Consider the following 25966-nt stretch of genomic DNA (forward strand, 5'->3'; position numbering starts at 1 on the left):
ATGGAATTGGGCAAGGGGTCCCCCTCAGAAGCTGTTGCCGACCTTGGGGTGCCCCGTGCTGGGCCTGGCGGCTCCTCCCCCAGGAAGCTGCGAGAGCTTCCCATCGGGCCCGCTGCCCACCAAGGGGACCCCGGCAGCCTGGCTGCAGCGAGGGATGGCACCCCAGACACTCGTCCCTTGGGAGAGCCAAGCGGTGCCATGAAGATCCCCAACCGGGACAGTGGGATCGACAGCCCGTCGTCCAGTGTGGCCGGAGACAGCTTCCCCTGCGAGGAGGGCAGCGAGGCCTCCCCGGGCCCCACCATGCTGGGGCTTCTCCCTGAGGCCCCGCGGGATGCCCTCCAGGAGGAGACCAACAGCAACCCAGGCAAAGAAGCTGCCATGGAGAGCGGCCCCCCGAGGGCGGGTGAGGACGCTGGGCCGGCCCAGGTAGGTGGGTGCAGCCACACTTTCTCAGGTCTGAGGCATACACACTTGCTCCAGACATGGGAGCCCCCTGGGAGGGGGTCTGGGGGAGGCTGGGCCAGGCCTCCATCCCAAGCTCGCATGGCGCATGCTCCCCCAGGAGGGCGGAGGCTCGGTTTCACTGGTGGTGCTGCCCACGCCGTGAGCTTGTGGAAACGGCCTCAGGGGGACCACCCATTCCCTAAATGGGGAAACTGAGGCACGGAAAGCCTGGGGTCTGCCCGGGCTCTGACCACAAGGAACTAGCAGGAGGAAAGTTGGAAATAACAAAGGCAAGGTGTCGCGGAAAGACTAAGGAAATATTTCAGCAGCCCTGAAATTGCCCAGATCTCGGGACAGCGAGGGAACCAAGAAGCTGCCCGGTCAGGCGTGAAGCTGCCACCGCGGCGCTGCGGGGCGCATGGCAGGGCCGTGAAGGGGGACAGCTGGTGGCCGGCTCGCCAATGCACGGCGGCTCGGCCAGTGTCCAAGAGAGGAGTTTCCCTTAGGCAGAATCTATGCCATCCTTCTATGCCTTGTGGCACTGGAGATGACCCCAGGGGCATTCTACCTCTGAGCTACACCCCAGCCCTTTTTATTCTTCATTTTCAAACAGGTCTTGCCAAGTTACTGAGGGTCTTACTTAAGTTGCTGAGATTGGCCTCGAACCTGCGATCCTCCCATCTCAGCCACTTACTTATTGATATTATAGGTGGCACTACTGCACCCATCCCTTTGTGGTGTGTGTGTGTGTGTGTGTGTGTGTGTGTGTGTGTGTGTGTGGTACTGGGGATGGAACAACCCAGGGGCTTTTCTACCTCCGGGCTATCCTCCCAGGCCTATTTTATACTTTATTTGGAAACAGGGTCTCACTAAGTTGCTGAGAGCCTCACTAAGTAGCTGAGGCTGGCTTCGAACCTGTGCGATCCTCCTGTCTCAGCCTCCCAAGTGCTGGGATCAAAAGTGTGTACCACCACACCCGGCTTCTCTTTGTGTTTCTAAAAGAGGGTGTCCAGCCAGGCATGGTGGTGCATGCCTGTATTCCGTATACTTGGGAAGGTGACATAGAAGGATTATAGGCAAGGACAGCCTCAGCAAGCAGTGAAATTCTCATCAACCTAAAGAGACCCTGTTTCAAAATAAGAAATAAATATAGGGCTGGGGGTGTCACTCAGAGGTAGAATGCTCCTGGGTTCAATCATCAATAACACACACACACACACACACACACACACACACACACACGTATACACAAATAAAGGTTATGTCCTTCAAGATTTAGTAAAATAGTTGAGGCTCTATTAGCCTTAGATGCTTAGCACCTTGAGTTTTTGCACTTGGTAAGTGTGGGGTGAGGCAGTCTAGTGCTAGGCTATTCTTTAACTGGTAGAATTAACCAGTGATGCCATCTGGCTCTGGACAAATTTCTTTGTTGAGAAATAGTTGATTACTAATTTAATGCCCTTATTCATTATTGATCTTTCCAAATTTTCTATTTCTTCATGATTTTGTCCTTAGAGATAATGTGTTTCTAAACATGTATTTTATTTCTTTTAGATGGTACAATTTGTTGGCATTTTATTTCTTTTAGATGGTACAATTTGTTGACATATACTTATTCATGGTATTCGCGTAAAATCTTTTTGTTTCTATGGTACTGATGGTAATGTTCTCTCTTATGTTTCTGATTTTAGTTACCTGAATCCTCTCTCTCCTTCTCTGTCTCTCTCCTCCTTCTCCCTTTCTCTCCCCACTTCTCTCTCTCTCTCTCTCTCTCTCTCTCTCTCTCTCTCTCTCTCTCGCATGAGCATGGTGGCGCATGCCTGCAATCCAGTACTTGAGAGGCAGACACAGGAGGTCTGAGGTCAGCCTCAGCAACTTAGCAAGACCCGATCCTTGTTTCAAAACAGGGAGCTCTCTCTCCTTCCCTAATGTGACAGCTATCAATTTTCCTTTTAGCACTGCTTTTGCTGCGCTCCCCAAGGAGGTTATGAGTTCACCTCAATGCATTTTTTAATTTATCTTGGGACTTCTCTTACCCGTCTATTGTTTAAAAGTGTCCTACCTAATTTGCACACATCTGTGGATTCTCACTGTGTTGTCGTTTTCTGGTTTCATTCCATTGTGACTGAAAAAGCTAATTTATGTAATTTCAGTCTTCTTATATTTGTTGATTTATTTTATACTAATGTGGTGGTCGTCCTGAAGAACGTTCCCTGTACACCTGAGAATGATGCATGTTATGCTGTTGGGTAGAGTTTCCTACATTTGCTGTTTGGGTACCATTCCCTGTAAAGTTATTCAAGTCCTCTTTTCCTTATTGATCTGTCCGGTTGTTTAATTCGTTTTTTTTTTAAATGTTTGCCAGTGCACTGTATTTACACATCATAGTGAAACTAACTCACGGTGATACAGACGTGCATGCACATAACACGTGGTGGATTTTCCCATCTCACCCCACTCCCCGCTCCTTCCTCCGTGCACATGTTAGCGAGATTGACAGCAATATTTCATATACTGCTGCTTCATGAATTGTCTCTTCTTCAATCCTCCCACTTTTGGGGATTGGCAGAAACGATTGTGCTTTTCCAGAAGTTCCCTGGAAATACTGTCTTTGAGAACTGGGCGCTCTGCCCTCCCTGGCCCTTGGTCCCCCTGGCACAGAGCGGGCAGCCGTGACCAGGGCTGTCTTCCCCAGCTGAGCTGCTCCCGTCTCTCCCTCCACAGTGCTCTGACTGCCAGAAGCTGCTGCACATCGCCCAGGAGCTTCTGCACACCGAGGAGACCTACGTGCGGCGGCTGCACCTGCTGGACCAGGTAAGCCACAGCCAGGGGCCCCCTTCCTCCACATGCAGGATTCCAGCAGGCAGCGTCAGGGACAGACTCCCCATCCCTTAGCTCTGGTTGGGCATGAGTGACTTAAATACTAAAAAGCTCAGGCAAATTTAAGTCTGGCCTAGAAATATGTTCGTTCTCTCTCTCTCTCTCTCTCTCTCTCTCTCTCTCTCTCTCTCTCTTTCTCTCTCTCTCTCTCTCTCGTACTGGGAACTGAACTCAGGGACACTATATCCCTAAGCTACATCCCCAGACCTTTTTATTTCTTCTTTTGAGACAGGACCTTGCTAAGTTGCTTTGGCTGGCCTTGGACCTGCGATCCACCTGTCTCAGCCTTCCAAGTGCTGGGATTACAGGTTTGCGCTACTGCATGCAGTGACCTTCCTTCCTTCCTTCCTTCCTTCCTTCCTCCCTCCCTCCCTCCCTCCCTCCCTCCCTCCCTCCCTCCCTTCCTTCTTTTCACACTGAAGATTGAACCCAGGGGTATTCTGCCTCTGAGCTATGCCCTCAGCCCCTTTTATATTTTATTTTGAAGCAGAGTTGGCTTTGAATCTGCAATCCTCCTGTCTCCACCTTCCATGTACTGGGCTTACAGGACTGCCTCGTGCTGAGATTACTAGCCCCATCATGCCTGGCTTGTGACTTTAAATTTCTCAGGAAAGGAGGAAGAAGAAAAATGTCTTTCCTCTTCCCCAGGAACTGTCCTGCTCACTCACAGTCCTCGGCCATGAATAAGATCACGAGGCTTTCTGAACCAGAAAGACAGTCTAATGACCAGGGAGGGCAATCACACTAGCATTCATTAAGAACACAAAGCCGGGCGTGGTGGCACATACTCGAGATCCCAGTGAAGGGTCACGGGTGGATGGCCAGCCTCAGCAACTTGGTAAGGCCCTCAGCAATGTAGTAAGACCCTGTCTCAAAATAAAAATTAAAAAGTGATAATAATAAAATAGGGCTGGGGTGTCGTTTAGAGGTAGAATGCCCCTGGGTTCACTCTCCAGTAGGAAAGAAAGAAAGAGAGAAAGAAAGAAAGAAAGAAAGAAAGAAAGAAAGAAAGAAAGAAAGAAAGAAGAAAGAAAAAAAGGAGAAAGAAAGAAAAGAGAGAGAAAGAAAGAAAGAAAATAAAAAAGAAAACACAAGGTGGTGTCGCTGCCCAAGCACCGCTGTGCAGGCGCCTCAGTGAAGCGTCCCTGAGGGACCCCACTCAGTGGCTGATGTGGGTGCCTTTGTGCCCAGGTTTTCTGCACCAGGCTGGCGGAGGCGGGAATCCCCCCAGAAGTCACCACCGGCATCTTCTCCAACATCTCCTCCATCTACCGCTTCCACGGCCAGTTCCTGCTGCCTGAGCTGCAGAGGCGGATCACAGAGGAATGGTGAGTCCCGTGGCCCTCAATCTGGTGTCCACGTCTGGAGGCCAGGCAGTCACCCGGGGCAAGGGGGGTGTCCAGGAGGCCTGGGTGCCACCCTACCACCCAGGGTCCCAGCCCACCCTTCCTTATTGGCCGCTTGGCATCTCCAAGCCTGAGGTGCTGAAAAGCAAGAGGGTTTTAACTCCTGTTCCAAGAACTTTGGGATTTAAATGAGGCTTGGTGTCCAAAACGCCAAACAGCAAACAGATAGTGCTGGCTGGTTTTATTTTCCCTTCTAGCATGTACCCTTATCCTGCTTTAAAAAAGAAGGAGGCCGCCGGGCATGGTGGCGGCACACACTTGTAATGCTGGTACTTGGGAGGCTGAGACAGGAGGATCGCAGGTTTTCGGCCCCAGCTACTTAGTGAGGCCCTTTGCAAAGTCATGAGACCGTTTCAAAAATAAAGAATAAAAGAAAGGGGTGTAGCTTGGAAGTAGAATGCGCCTGAGTTCAATCCCCAGGACAAAAAAGTAAAAAGAAGGAAGGAAGGAAGGAAGGGAGGGAGGAAGGGAGGAAAGGAGGGAAATGACAGGCAGTGTCCCCCTTCTGGGAGCCATGAAGCTTGGCACGGGCCTTGCCATCTGCCTCCTCGCAGGCCTGGATCCTTCTTGGTGTGTCCTGAGCCCAGGGCCAGGGCGGGGCTGGGGGCTCGTTCCGCTGGGGCTCAGCGTGGGGCGTTGTGAGCGTTCAGAAGGACGAGGCAGTGCAGGTTGTACTGTGCCGCCGGACGGCCAGGGCTGAGTGTGGCCGACGAAGCCCATGCCAGGCAGGGACAGGTTTCTCCTTCCAGGCTCGAGACTGCGAGCCCGCGGATGCTATGCAGCCTCCTGGGCTCCTTTCGTGCCGATGGTGCAGGGGTCCAACCGCTCACCCACCCTCCCCAAGCTGCAGGGCCTCATGGGAGACCCAGGCTGGCTCTGAGTCTGAGGCTTGCTTTTCTTTCTCTGTGATCATTTACTTAAGGTAAATCTCCAACAAGGGTTTGCAAAGCCTGTCCAGTGAGTTCTCTCTCGGAACGCTGCAGAGTACCTTTCCCATGATTCCCGCAGACCTGGATAAGCCATCCTGTCTAGCCTGTGCGCCCTTGAGAGGGTGACCCGGCACCTGATTGGTCCTTGGTAACTGTGGTCATCACTCCTGTGCATGGCGCTGGCCTGCACTACTGAGGAGGTTCCTGGACACCCTCTCCCGACATCTCCAGTGGCTCACTCTTTCTTTCTTTCTTTCTTTCTTTCTTTCTTTCTTTCTTTCTTCCTTCCTTCCTTCCTTCCTTCCTTCCTTCCTTCCTTCCTTTCTCTTTCTGTCTTTCTGTCTTTCTGTCTTTCCTTTCTCTTATTTTTTCTTTCTTCTTTTTGCGGTACTGGAAATTGAACCTGGGGCATTCTACCTCTGAGCTACACCCCAGCCCTATTTTTTCATTCTTTACTTTGAAACAGGGTCTCACCGAGTTGCGGAGGGCCCCACTAAGTAGCTGAGGCTGGCCGCGAACCCGGATCCTCCTGTCTCAGCCTCCTGAGTACTGGGATCCCAAGGGTGGCACACCATTTTCTGCCCTCCAAGACACGTGGGAGGAAGCAGGTCCGACATGGCGGCCCGTGCAGCCCTACCACACAGCAGGGGGTTCAGGCCACTGCCCGTGGCTGCCCTGTGGCCCCAGGGAGTTCCTGCCCACTGACCTGTGGAGTTACACCGGTGCCTGGCTGTTTTTCTGATGACCTTGCTCTTCCACGAAGGGACTCGAAGCCCCGGCTTGGGGACATCCTGCAGAAGCTGGCTCCATTCCTCAAGATGTATGGAGAGTACGTCAAGAACTTCGACCGGGCCGTGGGGCTGGTGAGCACGTGGAGCCAGCGCTCGCCACCTTTCAAGGACGTCGTCCACAGCATCCAGGTAGGTGGCTGGGAGTGTGCGCGCACGTCCTCCAGGCGCAGGGGGCCAAGTGTGCTTTTAAATAGGTGTGGTGGTGCACGCCTGTGATCCCTGGACTTGGGAGGCTGAGACTGGAGGATCACAGGTGCGCGGTCAGCCTTGCTGAGCTTGCGAGGCCCCCTGCAACTTAGTGAGACTCCGTTTCACAATAAGAAGGGTTGGGGTGTGGCTGGGAGGCAGATTACCCTGGGTTCCATCCGTAGGACCAAAAATAAAAGCAGGTGCTTCTTCTTGAGAGGCGAGACAGGTGCCAGACTGGCACAGGCTACCAGCCTCCATGTACAGGCAGAACAACTTCTTGGGTCCCGCTCCCCTTAGCGATAAGACCCTTTCAGGATTGGCGTGCCGGACAGCTGCACCCCAATAACTGCATTGGCTGGCATCTGCCTGGAGACAGTTGCTGGTAGGCATGGCCACGCTGCAGTCTGGCTGCTGACCGGCAGGTTCCCATACCCTGACCAGAGAGGCCATGGGAAGGGTCCGCTCCTCCTGCTCCTCAGACTCAGCGGGGTCTGGCCACTCTCAAGGGCGATTTGTCCCCAGGGCCTGAGCCGAGTTCATAGATGCTGATATCGCTCCTGGTATCTAATGGGAGGAAGACAGGAGTGTCTCACAGTGCCCAGGGTAGCCACACATCTCCACCCAAAAGTGCTCAGACCAAGGCTGAGAACTGGGGAATGGATGAGACCCGTTAATACCTCCGAATTCCCATGGCTTCTGGACCTTCCCTTTTTTTCAGTACAAAGTTGTTGTTGGTGGTACTGGGGATTAACCCCAGGGGTGTTCTACCTTTGTGCTACACTCTTTAGCCCTTGTTTAAAATTTATTTTTATTTTTATTTTTTTGCGGGTCTGGAGATGGAACCCAGGGACATTTGACCTCCGAGCTACACCCCCTGCCCTATTTTTTATTCTTTATTTTGAAACCGGGTCTCACTGAGTTGCGAAGGGCCTCACTAAGTAGCTGAGGCTGTCTGCAAACCGTGATCCTCCAGTCTCAGCCTCCGGGATGCTGGGATCACAAGTGTGCGCCACCACGCCCAGCCAGCCCTTTTTATTTTTTGTTTTGAAGCAGGGTCTCCATAGGAGATGGAGGTGCTCACTAAGTTGCCAAGGTTATCCTCAAACCTGTGATCTTTCTGTCTCAGCCTCCTAAATACTGGAATTATAGGCATGTGCTACCATATCTGGCTCCAAGAAGTATTTTATTATTTTATTTCTCGGTACCGGGGATGGAACCAAGGGGCATTGTACCTCCAAGCTACACCCCCAGCTCTATTTATTTATTTATTTATTTATTTATTTATTTATTTATTGTGATATCGGAGGTGGAACCCAGGGGCTTTTCTACCTCCTGGCTATACTCCCAGACCTATTTTATACTATATTTGAAAACAGGGTCTCACTAAGGTGCTGAGAGCCTCACTCAGTAGCTGAGGCTGGCTTCGAACCTGTGTGGTCCTCCTATCTCAGCCTCACAAATCCTGGGATTACAAGCATGCATCACCACACCTGGCTTAGTCTTTTTATTTTTTTTTATTTTAATTTTTTTTTTTGGTGGTATTGGGGTTCCTGGAAGCCCTTCTACCTTAGGGATATACTCCCAGACCTATTTTATATTTTATTTGGAAACAGGGTCTCTTAAGCCAGCAAGGCTGGCTTCGAACCTGCGCGATCCTCCTGTCTCGCCTCCCAAGCATGGGGATTACAAGCATGCACCACCACGCCTGGCTAGTCTTTTTTATTTTTAAAACAGGGTCTCATGGAGTTGCAAAGAGCCTCACTAGTACCTGAGGCTGTCCATGAACTGTGATCCTCCTGTCTCCACCTCCGGAATGCTGGGATTACAAGCGTGCACCACCACGCCCGGCCTTCCATGAGTATTTTAAATTACTTAAACTTCTGTTTTTAAAAAGTCTCAAACGACAAACTGTTACTAACCAATGAGATTTCATCCCATGTACCATTCTCTTAAAACACACACACATGACGAAATAGCCCTTTATCGCTAAGTGAGAATCAGAACATTATCCTCGCGCCCACCCACGGGGTCACAGTCAGACTTCAGCCCCGCTGGCATAGCTCGATCCACTCAAAGGCCAGCCCTGAATGTCACCAGCTGTCCCAGTGATGCTCTCTCTCTCTCTTTTCCTTTTTTCTGATCCATCACCCAACCCAAGACCACACACTGTTCATCGTGGAGTTCATGTCCTCTCGCCTCAAAGGGGCCTCTGCTCTTGTTCTCTCTAGGAGACCAGCCCAGTTACCCATAGACTGACTGTCTCTTGGCTGGGTTTGCTGTTTGCCTGCGAGTTTGCCTGGTTTGCTGTGCACGAGTTTCCCTGGAATGGACTGTCTTCTCCTTCTCCTTCTTTTTCTTCTTCTAGTGTGGATTGAGCTCAGAAACATTCTACCTCTGAGCTACACCCCGAGACCTATTTATTTATTTATGTACTTATTTATTTAGTGGTACTAGGGATTGAACCCAGGGGTGTTCTACCTCTGAGCTACATCCCCAGCCCCATTTTGTTTTTTTTATTTTGAAACAGGGTCTCATGAACCTGTATCAGCTTCCCAAGGACTGGGATTACAGGTGTGCACCACCATGTCTGGTTTTTATTTTTATTTTGAAATAAGGGTCTCACTAAGTTGCCAAGGTTCTCACTAAGTTGCTGAGGCTGGCTTCAGACCTGCGATCCTTCTGTCTCATCCTCCCAAGTACTGGGATCACAGGCAGGCACCACCACGCCCCATGAAATTAAATATTTTTTTCTTTCTGTTACTGAGTTTTCTATAGTGAGATCCTTGAGACGAGGCGAGTATTGAGTTCCTTGTCATCCCTTGATTTTCTCCTGAAACAATTATTCCCATGAAGGTTGCAAACAGGGTGTTCCCAGGCCTGGTGTATTGGAGGCATTAGCGCTCATCTTGTGGGAGAAAGGTTGAGAAACCAAGGAGGGGAGCGAAGGGAAGGCGATCCGGGACTGACGGGCGTGTCCTTGGCTTATTTGACAGGAAAGAATTTTAGCAGGAGCCGGTCAGAGACAGGGATTCATTCAGGAAAGCAAGAAACACGTTCAGGAAGAGTACAGGCCAGCTCCAGAGTGAGAGGCACACTTGGGGGACAGGGCTCCTCTCTGATAGGAGACTTTTGTGAGGGGCCGCAGGAGGAGGTCTGTGGGGACGACATCAGTCTGTCGGTCTGTCCGGTGGTCACAGAAGATCTGGGGCGCTTGGGTCATGTTTGTCGTCCTGATGGCCTTCACTTTCTGCCCAGTAGGTTTCGCTCTTGGTTTTTGGTTTTTGTTTTTGTGCTACTGGGGGTGGAACCCAGGGGCTTTTCTACCTCTGGGCTATACTCCCAGGCCTAGTTTATACTTCATTTGGAAACAGGGTCTCACTAAGTTGCTGAGAGCCTCACTAAGTAGTTGAAGCTGGCTTCGAACCTGTGTGATCCTCCTGTCTCAGCCTCCCCAGCGCGGGGATTACAAGCGTGCGCCACCACGCCCGGCTCTTCTCTCTTGTTATGACTCTTCAGGGATGGGTGATGTGCCAAGGAGACGCTCTTTTGTGTGACCTTTGACTAACAGATAATCTCTCCTGCTTAACCCTCTTTCTTTCTTTCTTTCTTTCTTTCTTTCTTTCTTTCTTTCTTTCTTTCCTTCCTTCCTTCCTTCCTTCCTTCCTTCTTTCCTTCTTTCTTTTTTTGGATAAGTAACAGTTCAAGGCATTTTGTAAAGTGGGTGAATTTGCGATATGGTACCTGGTCGTTTTTCTGTAGCTTTTTCCCCCATAGACTTTATTTTGTTTATTCTTTTCTCAGGGCCTTGCAGGTGTACAGCACAGTGAGGTCCAGTGTGTGCTGCACAGCCCCACACAGCTCGCTGTCTCCGCGTGGCCCCTGGCTCCCCTCCTCCCGCTTGGCCAGCCCGCCCTCCCTCACTCCCTCCCTCCCTCCCCGACCCCTTTCAGCGACTCATTAAAGTTCCTTAAGTTTCCGATTTTCTCTCTCGTTTCCACAAAGCGAGAAAACATAGGAGCAATTACTTTCGGAGACTGGCTAATCCCACTTGGCATATTGTGTGGCCTCTGTTGTCTGATCACTAGGAACCCCTGTCAGGATAGTCAGGGCAGTCAGTAAAAACAGAAATTCCTCAGAGGTCTGAGAATAACAGGTCTGCCTGGGAACTCAGGGTACTGGGGGATTTTGACACAGGCTTTCATATTAAAGTTATGTTTTCCTTCTCCCTCCCTCCCTCCCTCCTTTCCTTCCTTCCTTCCTTCCTTCCCCTTTCTTTGGTACTAAAGATTGGACCCAGGGCCATTCAACCTCAAGCTACACCCCTAGCCCTTTAAAAAAATTTTTTTTAAAACAGGGACTTGCTAAGTTTCTGAGGATCCTGCTTTGTTGCTGAGTCTGGCCTCAAACCTGAGATTCTTCCATCTCAGCCTCCCTAAAACTGGGAGTACAGGCTTGTGCCATTGTGGCTGGCTACATACTTCTTTTCTCCCTTCTATCCCACTGGGATCTGACCTGGAAGTCGTCTTATTCTGGGCCTCGAGGCGGGTGGCCCTGGCTGAGGCTCTCTAGTTCATGAGGGGGAGGCACGTGGTTGTGGCAGAAGCGGGGGAGGGGGCTCCTAGCCAAATGCACTGCTCAGGAAGCATCACCAGGGGAGGGGGAGACAAGATGCCTGGGGAGGAACCCCAAGTAGGGCACAGAGGTAGGCGGCTGTGTTCAGCCATCAGCAGTACCCGGTATTTATTTTCTCCAAAGAGGATTGTGTGGAGAATGAGCTGGGGTCAGGAGCTTCCTGCCCTCGCGCCATCACCCTCCGAGCCTCAGTTTCCCCACGTGTAGATCGCGGTCAGGTCTTGAAGGGCGTGTCCCGCCCAGGGTGCCCCACACCGCCCTCTGTCCCTGCAGAAGCAGGAGGTGTGTGGGAACCTGACGCTCCAGCATCACATGCTGGAGCCCGTGCAGAGGGTCCCCCGCTACGAGCTGCTGCTCCGGGACTATCTGAAGAGGCTCCCCGGGGACGCCCCGGACCGGAAGGACGCGCAGAGTGAGTGGAGGGGCGCAAAGCCCAGGGGTCCTCCCAGCCCAGAGGCACCTGCTGGGAGCACCGGGCTGGGTGATGGAGACAGACAGAGAGAGGTAGAGAGAAGAGACAGAATCAGAAAGACAAGAGACGGGAGGGAGGGAGGAAGGGAACAGAAACAGAGAGAGGAGGAGAGACAGGGCCACACGGGGAAAGACAGAGACAGAGGAAGAAAGACCCAGAGAGCAGAGCCGCGCGGAGAGGATGGACACGGAGCCCCAGCAGCTCTGGACGTGGCTTAGTGTCTGAGGGAAAACCTCCCCGCCACACGTGTGAGGGGTGTTGACTCTGCAGATTATGTCACCAACGGCGGCCCGGCGCCCAGACCTGGGCCCAGGCCCTGAGGGTGGCACTGCAGTCCAGAGGCCGCGGCAGTGCCCGGCAGTGTGCCCAGCGGAGCGGGGTCCCAGCTGGTGCTGGCCCAGCCAGCCCCAGCGAATGGGGTGGGCGCCCAGGCTCAGGAACACCTGCGCACGAGGCAGGACCTGCCCACAGACACAGGGAGCGCTACGCTATGCTATGTTTGGGGTGCGGATCATGAGCACCCCGCTGACAAGCTCACCCCGCAGGGTCCCTGGAGCTCATCTCCACAGCTGCCAACCACTCCAATGCTGCCATTCAGAAGATGGTGAGCCAGGGGCTTGGGGATGAGAGGCGGGGGCTGCATCAACACACGGGTTCACTCCCCAGGTGACCCGCAGTGTACACAATCACCCCAGGTGACCCGCAGTGCGCACCTTCACCCCCAGGTGACCCGCAGTGCGCACCTTCACCCCAGGTGACCCCGCAGTGTGCACCTTCACCCCCAGTTGACCCCACAGTGTGCACCTTCACCCCATCCCCAGGTGACCCCGAAGTGCGCACCTTCACCCCAGGTGACCCCGAAGTGCGCACCTTCACCCCAGGTGACCCCACAGTGCGAACCTTCACCCCAGGTGACCCCACAGTGCGCACCTTCACCCCCAGTTGACCCCGCAGTGTGCACTTCACCCCAGTTGACCCCGCAGTGCGCACCTTCACCCCAGTTGACCCCGCAGTGCGCACCTTCACCCCCAGGTGACCCTGCAGTGCGCACCTTCACCCCCAGTTGACCCCGCAGTGTGCACCTTCACCCCAGTTGACCCCGCAGTGCGCACCTTCACCCCCAGGTGACCCTGCAGTGTGCACCTTCACCCCCAGTTGACCCCGCAGTGTGCACCTTCACCCCAGGTGACCCGCAGCGCGCACCTTAGTCCCGCGGTGTCTGTCCCTCTGCTGCCCCCACACCCTCTGCTGTGTCACCTGCACACCTGTTTCTCCATGCAGATGCAGCTGCCTGCTCTGAGTGTGTAGGCTGAGCTCCCTCACCAAGGACTGGGGCTGCCGAGCCCAGCAGGCCCAGGCCCAGATGGTGCCGATATCCTCAGGGTCTCCAAGGCTCTACCCTGTGCTGGGCCGGTGAGCTGCCGACCCCATCCCATCACACAGGGTGCCACTGGCCACGTGACCACCCACCCGGTCACCATGGCCTGGGAAAGGTGACATGTGAGCTGCTGTAGTCTGGATCATGGTCACTAAACTGACCTTTTCGTGCCTCAGTTTCCTTGTCTGCAAAGTGGGTTAATATTGGTACCCACCTCACAGAGTTGGTGTCAGAATTAAATGAGTAGAAACACAGACCACGTGTAGAACGGCACCTAGCAGATGGCAATGCAGATAGCTATTTATTATTATTTTCTGCATGATGAACTCCAATTCGTCCTTTAATACCCAACTCACATGTCCCCCATCCCATCAGCAGCAGGCTCATTCCCTTCCAGGTTGAGCAGAAAGGCTCTGCTCACCTTTAGGTCTCCAGCAGCCCCTGCTGGCCTTTGGGTCCCTTGGCCCTGCATCTTCCTGAGCCCCAGGTCTCTTGCAGGAAAAAATGCACAAGCTCCTTGAGGTGTACGAGCAGCTGGGTGGGGAGGAGGACATCGTCAACCCTGCCAACGAGCTGATCAAGGAGGGCCACATCCAGAAGCTGTCGGCCAAGAATGGCACGGCCCAGGACCGCCACCTCTTCCTGGTGAGCCCGCTGCCAGCCCAGCCACGGAGCTCCCGGCAGCCCCCTCGGGCCTTGGTGGAGCTGGCAGGGCTCTTCCGTGGCCTCCCCTGTTGGGTCCCAGACACCATCTTTTGTCAGTGGCTCCGCCCCATTTGCCGCAGCCATTTTTAATTCAACATCTCTGTTCTCCTTCTTCTACCTCTTCTTGGAACTGAGCAGTCTCGGCAGCCAGCAGAATGTGGACTCTAGCTATCCCGGAACCAGAGTCTGACTTAGCGCAGAGGAGCAGTCGGGAGGGAACGACAGCCCAGAGCCTGTCCAGGCACCGGGCAGCGTAGCAGGGAGGGATGCAATTCTTCCCTTGTCTCTTTTCCTCTTACTCCAGCTCCTCCTCATCATCCCCAGGGCCTCATGCACCCTACATGAGCACTCAATCACGGAGCTACATCCCAGCCCTGCTCCCAGTCTATCTTTACTTTATGACCTTACAGGAAACCTCCCCAGGGTCCCTGAGAGCCAGCCCTGGAGCCCTAACCGTGCTCTCTTCTGTTCCCCTCTTGCAGTTCAACAGCATGGTCCTTTACTGTGTGCCCAAACTGCGGCTCATGGGCCAAAAGTTCAGCGTCAGGGAGAAAATGGACATCTCTGCTCTCCAGGTGGGTGAGCCCTCCCCCGAGAGGCATGAAACAGGATGGGGACTGGCCGCCGAATCTATCTGTGACTTGGTTGCCAAATGCCAGCTGGGTCCTGGCGTCCTGGGCTAGTGGGCAGGACTCCTCCCTCTCTGGCTCGGGCCACCTGTTAGGAAACCAAGGTGCACAGCCTTGGGGCTGCAGGAGTGGCAGTGGGCGGGTGCATGTGAGTCTGGGACTCAGTCCCATCTACAGACCAAAAAGTGACGCTACCATGGAAGGGATGAATTTGGGTCGGGCCACGGGCCTGCTGGCCCTGCCCCGTCCTGGCCCCGAGCTCTCCCTCCCCAGCAGCTTTAGGAGCTGTGCCACCAGGCCGGCTAGAAAAGCCCTTTTCTTATGGTTAGAAGAAACCATTCCCAAGCTGGGCGTGGTGGTGCACACTTGTAATTCCAGCATTTGAGAGGCTGAAATATGAGGATTGCGGTTTGTGGGCAGCCTCAGTCACTTAGCGAGGCCCTTTGCAAATCAGTGAGACCCTGTTTCAAAATAAAAATTAAGCCGGGCGTGGTGGCGCACGCTTGTAATCCCCGCGCTTGGGAGGCAGAGACAGGAGGATCGCGTAGGTTCGAAGCCAGCCGCGCGCGCTGGCTTAGGAGACCCTGTTTCCAAATAAAAATGTAAAAATAGGTCTGGGAGTGTAGCCCGGAGGTAGAAGGGCTTCCAGGAACCCCAGTACCACCAAAATAAATAAATAAGTAAATAAATAAATAAATAAATAAATAAATAATAAAAAATAAAATTTAAAAAATAAGGCTGGGGGTGTTGGTTACATCCACAGTACCCAAAAAATAAGAATAAAAATCAGGCCGGGGGTGTCACTCGGAGGTGGAATGCCCTTGAGTTCCATCCCCAGTACCGCAAAAAAAACTATGAGGCTGTTTTTAAGGTCTGGCTACAATGACTGGCCTGTGTTTCTTCCTGTTTTGTTTTGTCTTCTGGTTCCTGCAGGTACAGGATGTTGCCAAGCCAAACACAGCACATACGTTCATCCTAACTGGAAGAAAAAGGTCCCTGGAGCTTCAGACTCGGTATGGCGCTGGCCTGGCGAGTGTCTGCTGCTATGCAAATGTCTCGGACCCCACATGCTAGCGGATGATGTCCTTTTATTTTATTTTCTTTCTTTCCCTTTTCCTTTCTTCTTCTTCTTCTTCTTCTTCTTCTTCTTCTTCTTCTTCTTCTTCTTCTTCTTCCTCTTCCTCTTCCTCTTCCTCTTCTTCTTCTTCTTCCTCTTCCTCCTCCTCCTCCTCCTCCTCCTCCTCCTCCTCCTCCTCCTCCTCCTCCTCCTCCTTTACTGGGGATGGAACCCAGGGACATTCTACCTCTGAGCTACACCTCCAGTCCTATTTTTTATTCATTATTTTGAAACAGGGTCTCACTAAGTTGCAAAGGGCCTCACTAAGTAGCTGAGGCTGGCCGCGAACCGTGATCCTCCTGTCTCAGCCTCCCAAGTGCTGGGATTACAAGTGTGTGCCACTACGCCCGGCTTTGATGGTGTCTTTTCAAACGCCATCAGTTTTTATTTATTAATCTATTCACAGTTCAGTATTTTACAATATTAAGGGGAGGTCAATGAAAATTGAGCTTCTGCCCACCTTCTGTTTCCCAAGCCTGACCAACATTCTTAACCATCTCTTAAGTATCCTATTCCAGAGATTTCTTTTCATTATGTGTGTGTGTGTGTGTGTGTGTGTGTGTGTGTATGTATGTATAACACACACACTCACACACACTTATCTACTTTTATTATTTTATTTTTTGTGGCACTGAGGATGGAACCCAGGGGCATTCAACCTCCGAGCTACACCCCTAGTCCTAGTTTTTATTTTTTATTTTGAAACGGGGACTCACTGAGTTGCAAAGGGCCTCCCTAAGTAGCTGAGGCTGTCCTTGAACTATGATCCTCCTGTCTCAGCCTCCCAAAGGCTGGGATTACAAGCGTGCACCACCACGCCCGGCCACTTAACTACTTTTCAAGTCACAGATGGGTGGTATACACAGCTAATCTAAGGACTCGGGAGGCTGAGACAGGCACATCACAGGTTCAAGAACAACTTCCCCAGTGTAGCGAGACTCAGCAATCTAGTGAGACCTGGTTCAAAATTAAAAAAAAATAATAAAGGGGGCTGGGGCTGTAGCTCAGAGGTAAAATGCTGATAACACATGCACACACAAAAATAATCACAAATGGCTATTACTGGATAGTCAGTTGTGCGTCTTCCTTTTTTTTTTACTGTGTGTGTGTGTGTGTGTGTGTGAGAGAGGGGGAGGGAGGAGAGAGAGAGAGAGGCATTCTACCTCTGAACTACACCCCAGCTCTTTAGATTTTTATCTTGAAAGAGCATCCCCTTAAGTTGTTTTGTCCTGCAGTGGCCTCAAACCTTCGATCCTCCTGCCTCAGCCTCCTTATTTGTGGGATTACGGGCATGCACCATCATCCCCTGCTATTTCACTTAATTTTTTAGGACTCATCCTGTAGCCTGACACCAGGTCCTAAAGCAGCATGATTCTCCTTTATACCCATTAGCCAGTTCCCATGACGGGGACCTGGTTCCCCTGGGTCTAGCTTCCACGGTGTGACAAGAGTGTCCTCATACTTAGGTCCTGGTGCACACATGTCACTGTCCCGTCAGATCCACTCCTGACATCTGAGTGTGGTGTGTCCACTCTGAATGTTGGTGACTGTTACCACACTACCCGCGAAGGCCAGACTTACTCTCAGCGTGCGGGGAACCTGGCCTCCGCGTGCCCCCGTGAGCGGGGAGCTTTCCAGTCGTGCCCTGTGGCCGCGAGGTGTTGGTGTTTGCCTTGCAAGCCTGGCTCCACCTGGCCGCGAGTGTCTCCAGCCCTTGGGGCCAGACTTCCGAGCCCTCAGTTGCATTGACAAGACAGCTGAGCGTCGAGGTGGCTGGAGGCCCATGCTCAGCACCCGAGACCGATTAGTAAAGCGCTCTTTTATTCTTACAGGACAGAAGAAGAGAAGAAAGAGTGGATTCAGGTGAGGCACCTAAAGTTTTGAAGTAACCGTACCCCCAGGCTATTGAGTAGGACGGACACTTCCTGTTGGAACGGAGCGGGAGGGGGCCGTCCCCACACCGCCACATTGCCTCTCTGCTTCCAAGTGGGGCGGCGGCCACCGTGTGCCTTCACGGGCACCTTAAGGTGCCACCGCCCTCAGGCCATCTACTTGTTTGCCCCTCCCCAACAGTAGCCATGGCGGGCTGGGACGCGTGTCCTCTCTCTGCAGCAGGTCTCCTTGGTCTGGGTGGCTTCCAGGGAGGTTCCAGGTTGTTGATGCATGGCCAAAGGCCTAAGCAAGTGGACACCGGCCCTGGTCCTTGAGGACAGAGGTGGGCACGCCCCACACGGCAGCGCCCCCGAGCTCGCTGACGCCCCGTGGCTTTGCTGTCAGGTCATCCGGGACACCATCGAGAGTCACAAGCTGAAAAGCGAGACCTTCAGGGCCTTCAGCGGCTCCTGCAGCCAGGACGAGGCCGCTGGCCTCTCTCCAGACTCGCCCGTGAGTCAGCAGCATGGTCAGAGAGGGATGGGAGATGGCCGCCTGCCTGCCAGGGAGCCGGGCCACGTCCAGCAGGAAATCAGATGAGCAGCCGCTGGGCCGGTGCCCATGTGGACGGAGCGCCCCTCCCACGCTCACACTGGCCCTGCGCACCCAAGGGCCTCAGCTGGTCCTGTGAAGCCCAGTCTCCCGAGGCGCAGCGCCGGCCGATGGATGACATCGCAGGGAGAAAGCCCCCCCTGCCCTGCCGCCCCTCCACGGCCTAGGTCATCCTGTAACTATGAAATTGTATTTTCTCCCCAAATGTCCTCATGCTCTGGGGTGCAGGAGGAGGAGGGGAGGAGGAAAAGAAAGCGGGCAGTGCAGGTGCTCCTCAGGGTGCGACTCCGGATCAGGGTGGGCCCGGAGGCCCCTGCCAGCGCCCTGGGAATGGCTGGTTGCGTGAGGCCTTCAGCTAGGGGCCAAGCCAGGGAGGGAGCGCCCCGAGAGCACAGTATTTGCCAGACTGTGTCATTTAGTACCCTGTTTTTGTTTTTGTTTTTGGTACAGGGACTGAACCCAGAGGCATTCTACCTCTGAGTTATACCCCCAGTCTGTCTGTCTGTCTGTCTCTCTCTCTCTCTCTCTCTCTTTTTCCCCAGATCAGAAGCATTCTAGCTGGGAGGAACCTGAAAGGCCGAGTTTGAGACCTTTTTACCCTGTGGAAAGACTGGGTTCAATGAGTGTCCCTGGGTTACCTCCCAGGTTCAGAGTTGACCCTGAACTGGGGCCTCAGGCAAGCACTGCCATCCTGCCTCAGTTTCCCTGGCGGGAGATCAGGGAGCTGTTGGCGGCCTGGCACGGGTGCTGCCCATCTGCATTTTTTTTAAACTCTAGGGGCATCCTATCTCCAGGCTACAGCCGAGCACCATTTTTATTTTTGGTTTTGAAACAAGATCTTGCTCGGCTGCTGAGAGTCTTGCTGTGTGGCGGAGGCTGCCCTCGAAACTGTGACCCTCCTAAGTACTGAGATTACAGGCATGCACCACTGTGCCTGGCATGTGTGTGTGTGTGTGTGTGTGTGTGTGTGTGTGTGTGTGTGTGTTGCTAGGCACATAACTCCAGGGCATTCTGCCTCTGAGCTACACCCCCATTCCTATTTAATTTTATTTATTTATTTATTTATTTATTTATTTATTTATTTATTTATTTGCGGGTCTGGGGATGGAACCCAGGGGCATTTGACCTCTGAGCTACACCCCTTGCCCTATGTTTTATTCTTTATTTTGAAAACTGGGTCTCACTGAGTTGCTGAGGGCCTCCCTAAGTAGCTGAGGCTGTCCGTGAATCGCGATCCTCCAGGTCTCAGCCTCCCGAATGCTGGGATTACAAGCGTGCGCCACCACACCTGGCTTAATTTTTATTTTGAAACAGGGTCTCACTAAGTTGCAGAGGGTCTTGCTAAGTTGCGAGGTTGGCCTTGAACCTGCGATCCTCCTGTCTCAGCTTCCCAAGTGCTAGGATCACAGGCGTGCGCTACCATGCCCGGCTATAGATCTGGGCCTTGGTTGGTTCGTGTCCAATTCCTCCTGATAGGTCTTGAGCCAGAAGTGCGGGAGGGCTGCTGCCGGCCTTGCCCCCATGGCCCTGATCAGAGTCACCTTGCTCCTGGCCTCTTTTCCTTTCAGTTGCTAAGCACTAGTGCCGCGGAGCCCACGGTGGTGACTGACGGCAGCGGGGGAGCCACGGGGGTAAGTGACCCACCCTGAGCAGGGCACCCAGAGGGCAGGGTAGTGGGGAGCAGCCTCCTTGCCCTCACTCTCTTTGTTCAGGGCCTGGGTGTGCAAGGCAGGTGTCTGGCTTGAGGACAGATGGCACCAGGGAGCTCTGGCCAGGCCGCCCTGTGCAGCACGGGAGCCCATTCATTCCCTGGACGCCCACTCACCATAGTGCACACCGTTTCCCCCACACCAGACACAGTCATTGACCAAGTTGGTCCAGACATAAAGGTCTCCTCCACTGTGTCCTGTGAGGTGCTGGGAAGGGGGGCTGGCCGGTTTGACCCTTTACCCCATTTCCCACTGCAGTGTCCAGGGCATCTTACCTCTGGGTGACACCCCCAGCCATACTTTATGGCTGAGCCTGGTCTCGAACCTGCGATCCCATCTCAGCCTCCCAAGTACTGGACTGCAGCTCACGCTGTCCACGCTTACACGGTGTCAGTTGCTGGATCAGGAACTGCGCCTCCACGCTCCAGTGGGGAAGGGCTCTCTGTGCTTTGCAGCTGATGGAAGCCGTTGTCTCGTTGTAGCTCGAGCCCAGAAGATTGTCCTCGAAGACCAGGCGTGACAAGGAGAGGCCCAGCTGTAAGGGCTGCGGAGAGTCCTTCAACTCCATCACCAAGAGGAGGCACCACTGCAAACTGTGCGGGGCGGTGAGTGGGGATCGAGGAAGGTCTGGGGGGCCAGTAAGGGGCTGTCTCTGAGTGCCCGGGCACCTCTCCACCCCCACACACCTCCAAAGCCCTTGCTTCTGGGATGGAGCTTTGAGTCTTTCTTAATCCTCTCTATGAACGTATCTCTGATGACCAGGCGGGGTGGTGCACCGCTGACATCCCAGTGCCTGAGAGGCTGAGACAAGAGGATCGCAGGTTCGAGAACAGCCTCAGCCACTTAGCGAGACCCTCAACAACTAGCGAGATCCTGTCTCAAAAACAGAAAAAAAATAAAGATCTGGGGGTATAGCTCAGTGGTCGAGCACCCCTGGGTTTAATCCTCAGTACCACACGGGGAAAAAGTACCCATGAGGAAGAAACGGATGATTCCGATGTTTTTAGGTTAAGAGATTAAAATGGTTTCCACGTTAGCAAGTGGACCTCACCACAGGGCTTCCCTAAGGATCGTTTCTCAAAGGACGCCCACGACCGTGTCTGCACCGCTGCGCCTTACCACACGTTTACATAGAACCTTGCCATAGTGGCCAGGGCTGAGGGGAGGGAGGAATAAATGAATGGGTCTTGGGTGGGTGGATGGAGGGGTGGACAGGTGGTGAGTGGCTGGATGGACGGATGGACGGATGCGTGGTTAAGGAGAGGCATGGACGGACAGTACAGATGCCGGTGGGCGGGTGGAGGAGTGGGTGGCCGGGAGCTGGATGGGTGATTCTGGGGAGCGCAGGGTGGCTGCACATGGGCTTGGAGAAGCCAGGAAAGGCAGCGGAGCGATGGCTTCTGGGATGGGGAGCAGATGGGAGGCGGCTGGAGGCTGCTGTCTCTCGTGAGGAGGGAATGGGGTAGGACGTGAGAGGCATGAGGGCCGCCCCGGCCAGCCCGCGGATGCGGAGCACGGAGAGGGCTCAGCTGGCTGTGCTCAGGTGCGCGGATACTGGGAGGCAGAGGTGATTGCTGGGTTTCCCAGGATAGACGGATCTGGGGGGCCTGGGAGATGGTCCAGGAGGGATGGCATCTCTGCAGAGGAGGCCCGTGTCACAAGAGCTGCAGGGGCTGAGTCCATATCAGCCCTGCGTTGGGTGTCCTCCCAGGGACTGCGAAAGGGGGGGGGGCTCTGAAAGGGGAGAGCAGAGACCCCCGGTGGTGGGAGGACGGAGCAGAGGGAGGGAGCCTGAGGCAGCGGAGAGGCGGGGCAACGTGTGGGACCTCTGCAGCCCTAAGGAGCAGAGGGCCTGCGGGGGAACCGAGGGCCTCTCGTGGCCCGATCCCTGTGCCGCCACCCGTGAGTGCAGTCCATCAGCGGGCCCTCGGCGACCCGCACCTTAGTCACACCTGGCTGTACACACGTCTCCTAAGATCCGGCTTCCAGTTCTTTTGAGTACACGCCCACAAGGGACAGTGGTGGGCTATGTGGTAATTCTGTTTAACTTTGTGTATGTGTGCAGTGCTGGGGATTGAACCCAGGGGCATTCTACCTCTGAGCTACACCCCCAACCCTATTTTATATATCTTTTATCTTCTATTTTTAATTTTTTTTATTTTTGCGGGTCTGGGGATGGAACCGAGAGGCATTCGACCTCTAAGCTATACCCCCTGCCCAATTTTTTATTCTTTATTTTGAAACAGGGTCTCACTAAGTTGAGGAGGGCGTCACTTAGTAGCTGAGGCTGTCTGCAAACCGCGATCCTCTGATTTCAGCCTCCTGAATGCTGGGATTATAAGTGTGCGCCACCACGCCCGGTTATTTTTTTTTTTTTAATCTTGAAACAAGTTCTCACTGAGTTACTGAGGGGCTTGATAAGTTGCTGAGGCTGGCCTCAAATCTGTGATCCTCCTGCTTCAGCCTCCTCAGTAGCTGAGATTATAAGGATGCGCCACCATGACTGGCTATTTTCTGGAGGTTTTGTTTGTTTCTCCGTTTGTTTGCTGTGATATACCGGAGGTTGAACCCAGGGGCATTCTACCTCTGAGCTACACCTCTGCCTTATTTATTTTTCACTCTGAAACAGGATCTCTAAGTTAGAGAGGCCCTGGGTGAGCCGCTGTCCTTGAACCTGTAATCTTTCTGTCTCAGCCTCCCGAGTACTAGGATCACAGGGGCGCACCACCACACCCAGCTCTTTCCTGGGTTTTTAAATGATAGCCATCCTAAAGAGTGTGAGATTGTTTCTCTTTATGGATTTCTTTCAAGTATGAGGTTCAGCGAGGTGGGGACACAGGTGCACACAGCACCTGGTGAGCGTCCCGGCTCCCTGCCTCCTTCCTCCCCCGCCACGCAGGCTGCTGTGTTTGGTGCTGATAAGTTTGTACGAACACAACATTCTTGGAGCTGTTTCCTTCAGCAAGTCTCCTAAACTCCCTCCGTTGCTCACTGGTTTCTCCTCCTTTTTTTTTTTTTTCTTTTTGTGGTACTGGGGTTCCTGGAAGCCCTTCTACCTCTGGGCTACACTCCCAGACCTATTTCACATTTTTATTTGGAAACAGGGTCTCTTAAGCCAGCGCGGCTGGCTTCGAACCTGCGCAGTCCTCCTGTCTCTGCTTCCCAAGCGCGGGGATGACAAGTGTGCGCCACCACGCCCGGCTGGTTTCTCCTCCTTTACCTAAGTCCCTTCGGTTTCCTGGTTTCTCTCCAGCTCCCACTGAGGAGAGAAAACCCAGGCCCTTGACCTTCTGAGACTGCCGACTCAGTCAGCCCTGCCGGGCCCTGTGCTGTGGCCGGCGCCCCTTGTTCTTATGGCTGAGCGGAGCTCCGCGGTCCTGCGGCTCGGCTCTGTGTGTCCGTGATGTCCAGTGGCATGGGGCCTTCCTGCGGACGTGTGGCCTTCATGTCCTCTCTTGCACACAGATCTTGACTCTGGGTGTCCAGGCAGGAGGACCCGTCCTGGACACCCGCTCTTTGCCTTGGGTGGGGTTTCCAGTCCAGGCCCCCTCCGTCCCCAAGGCAAGCCCTGAGCGCTCCCACGCTGCTGGGCCTCCCTCTTCTGCCAACGTGGAAGCGGATCAAGGTACCATCTGCTTTGCAGGTCATCTGTGGAAAGTGCTCCGAGTTCAAGGCGGAGAACAGCAGACAGAGCCGGGTCTGCAGAGGGTGTTTCCTGACAGAGCCAGCGGCCCCTGCGAGCCCCGGCCCCGAGGCTGCCTCGGATCCTAAGCAGAGCGCAGAGGTGGGCACAGGGGCTGCGCCAGTGGGGTTCACAGCCCTGCCACCAGGGGGAGCTGTGGAGAGCGCAGGCGGTAGAATGCCCAGGCCACCGCTCCGGGCTGCTCAGGACCCGAGGGGCTGAGGCTGGGGGCCCTTCTCACCCAGGAGTTAGATTGGAGTGTCAGCTCCGCTCCTGGCCACCCCGACAGGAGGCTCGGTGTGGAGCTGCCCCAGTCTAGGCTTCGAGGTCTGCTAGATGGATACACGGTCTGCCTCGGGGGGCAGGCAGGATGCTGGAGGCAGGCAGTGGGCTCCGCCCAGCTCCTTCCCTAGGGTCTGGCCAGGTTGCTGAGGCTGGCCTCAACCCTGAGATCATCCTGTCTCAGCCTCCCAAGTGCTGGGATTATAGGTGCACACCTGTGTCTCCTTCCCAAAGGGCACAGTCCCCATTTTAATGCAGTCACAGGAAATCGAAAAAGGAGAAACACTGTTTTTCAGAAAACTCCACTTCCTCCCTCTCTGCTTGACGCCATGAGGTTCTCAGCAGGAAGCGAGCCTGGCATCCTGGGTGCTGTGTGTGCTGTCCTGCACCTCCCAGAGGCCTAGTGGGGTGTGGGCGGGCAAGGGCCATCAGAGCTCGTGACCACCCTCACCCTGGCTGTGGGGACCCAGGGCCTGGGTCTGGCTCTAAGAAGTCGACGGTCTCGGTGGTGAAGCCCGGGCCTCCATCTCTGTGGCCATCCCCTCCCAGGGCAGCCCTGGACCTACCCCACCTCCTCAGGGGAGCCAGCAACCTCTGCAGGCGAGGACACCCTCACCTGTCTCTGTGTCCCCAGACGCCGCCCACGGAGGATCCCGAGCCCAGTCTGCTCTGCGGCCCCCTGCGGCTGCTGGATGGTGATACAGCCTGGAGCGCCGTGTGGGCCGCCATCCCGGCATCCCACCCTCCGGTCCTGCACTTGGGAGGAGGCGGCCAGGTGTGTGCCCACCGAAGGTCTGGCCATCCTCCGCCCACCCTCTCAACAGGGTGGCCTTGGGCTTCAGTTTCTCTAGCTGCCCAGAACAGCCCTCTGCTGGCTGCTCACAGGATATGGGACCCCATGATGCCAGGACCCCAGAGCGAGCCAGGGTGCCAGGGGTGGGCCCCGGGGCAAACGCATCCACTCACCTTCATTCACAGTCCCCGGGCTGATGCAGTTGGGAGCTGCAGGACCTGTCTGTATGGCTCAGGAAGCCGCACGACCCTCTGCCCAGGTCACGGGACTGTCCTGACTCGCCCTCCACGCCCATGGCTGTGCAGACATGCCCCCGGGCCTGGCCGGCTCAGTCTGTCTGGGAGGCCCCACTGACCATCCTCTCCTCACTGCAGGACGGCCGGCCACCTCACATCATCCCTCTCTCTGGCTGCACGGTGGGTGTAGCCAACCCCGAGGAGGGGCAAGATGCCGGGCACGTGTGGCGGCTGCAGCAGGGCCCGCGGTCCTGGTACCTGAGCGCCCCTTCCCAGGAGCTGCAGGGGCGCTGGATGGAGGCCCTGAGTTCTGCTGCCCGCGGGGACCCAGCCCAGGACAGCCCGGGTGCCCCGCAGCCTCAAGCCCCAGCGGAAGCAGCTGCTCCATAGGCAGGGCCCCGCCCCTGGGCCCCTGGGAACACCGTCAAGACCACATCAAGGGCTGAAGCAGTCCTGGGACTGCCTAGAGTTTGGGGGTGTCTGTCTTCTTCCAAGAGGAGGAAACCAAGGCCCAGAGAGGAGCAGCCAGTCTCCCAGCGGCACCCAGCGAGGCTTCATCCCTGGTTTTAGCCCCAGCAGCATAAGCTGGAGCAGAGAGCTGGGGTCATTGCCGTAGTGAAGGCCTCCGGATTTGGTTTTCTGGCGGCTTTGGCTACCAAGGCAGAGGAGGCTGTGCGGGCGCCTCCTAGGAATGGCTGTGCCTCACCTGCGCTGCGGTCGCCCGATGTACACACAGCTGCCCGAGGCTGGCCAGCCAGGCCAGCGCTGTGGGCGCCATGTGACTGGCCTCCAGCTCTGCCCCTTCTCTGCCCTCCGAGGCGTGGGATCTATGGTCCTCCCCAGGGCAGGCAGCTGTGGTACTTGTTTGCAGACAGAAATGGTCTTTCCTGGCCAGCCTCAGCGACTCAGCCCTCCCCAACTTAGTGAGACCCTTCAAAATAATAAGTAAATAAATGCCGACTGCCGGCCCGGTTGCTGCCCCACGAGGAGGGTGGCTGGGGGGACACAGGTGACGGAACCGCTTCTGCCTTGAAGAGCAGTTCTGTGTCCCTGGTCCTGCTGTGACAGTGTGGGGTGTCGCCTTGGGGTTCTTAGCTAGTTGAGAAAAATAGCCGGAACTGCGTGGCTGCACATTAAGCAACGTTTTTTTTATTACAAGGTAGAAAGGGGGGCAAAGCAATGAAAGCTTCAGAGGAGCGCAGTGG

General features: G+C 54.6%; 1 protein-coding gene across 1 annotated transcript; it reads left to right on the forward strand.

Moving 5' to 3' along the window:
* On the forward strand, nt 1-25151 carry FGD3 (FYVE, RhoGEF and PH domain containing 3; the record flags this gene model as incomplete). The annotated part of the gene is made up of 16 exons (XM_080709010.1): nt 1-429; nt 3172-3261; nt 4519-4655; nt 6426-6582; nt 11548-11686; nt 12292-12350; nt 13623-13769; nt 14312-14404; nt 15392-15471; nt 17408-17438; nt 17853-17960; nt 19628-19690; nt 20251-20373; nt 23412-23552; nt 24367-24507; nt 24900-25151. The coding sequence occupies 16 exons, from the start codon at nt 1-3 to the stop codon at nt 25149-25151; spliced, it is 2190 nt and encodes a 729-aa protein (XP_080565136.1).
* Nucleotides 25152-25966: the final 815 nt, after the last annotated feature.

The sequence above is a fragment of the Muscardinus avellanarius genome (genome assembly GCF_963383645.1).
Source record: "Muscardinus avellanarius genome assembly, chromosome: 13".
Taxonomy (NCBI): Eukaryota; Metazoa; Chordata; class Mammalia; order Rodentia; family Gliridae; genus Muscardinus; species Muscardinus avellanarius.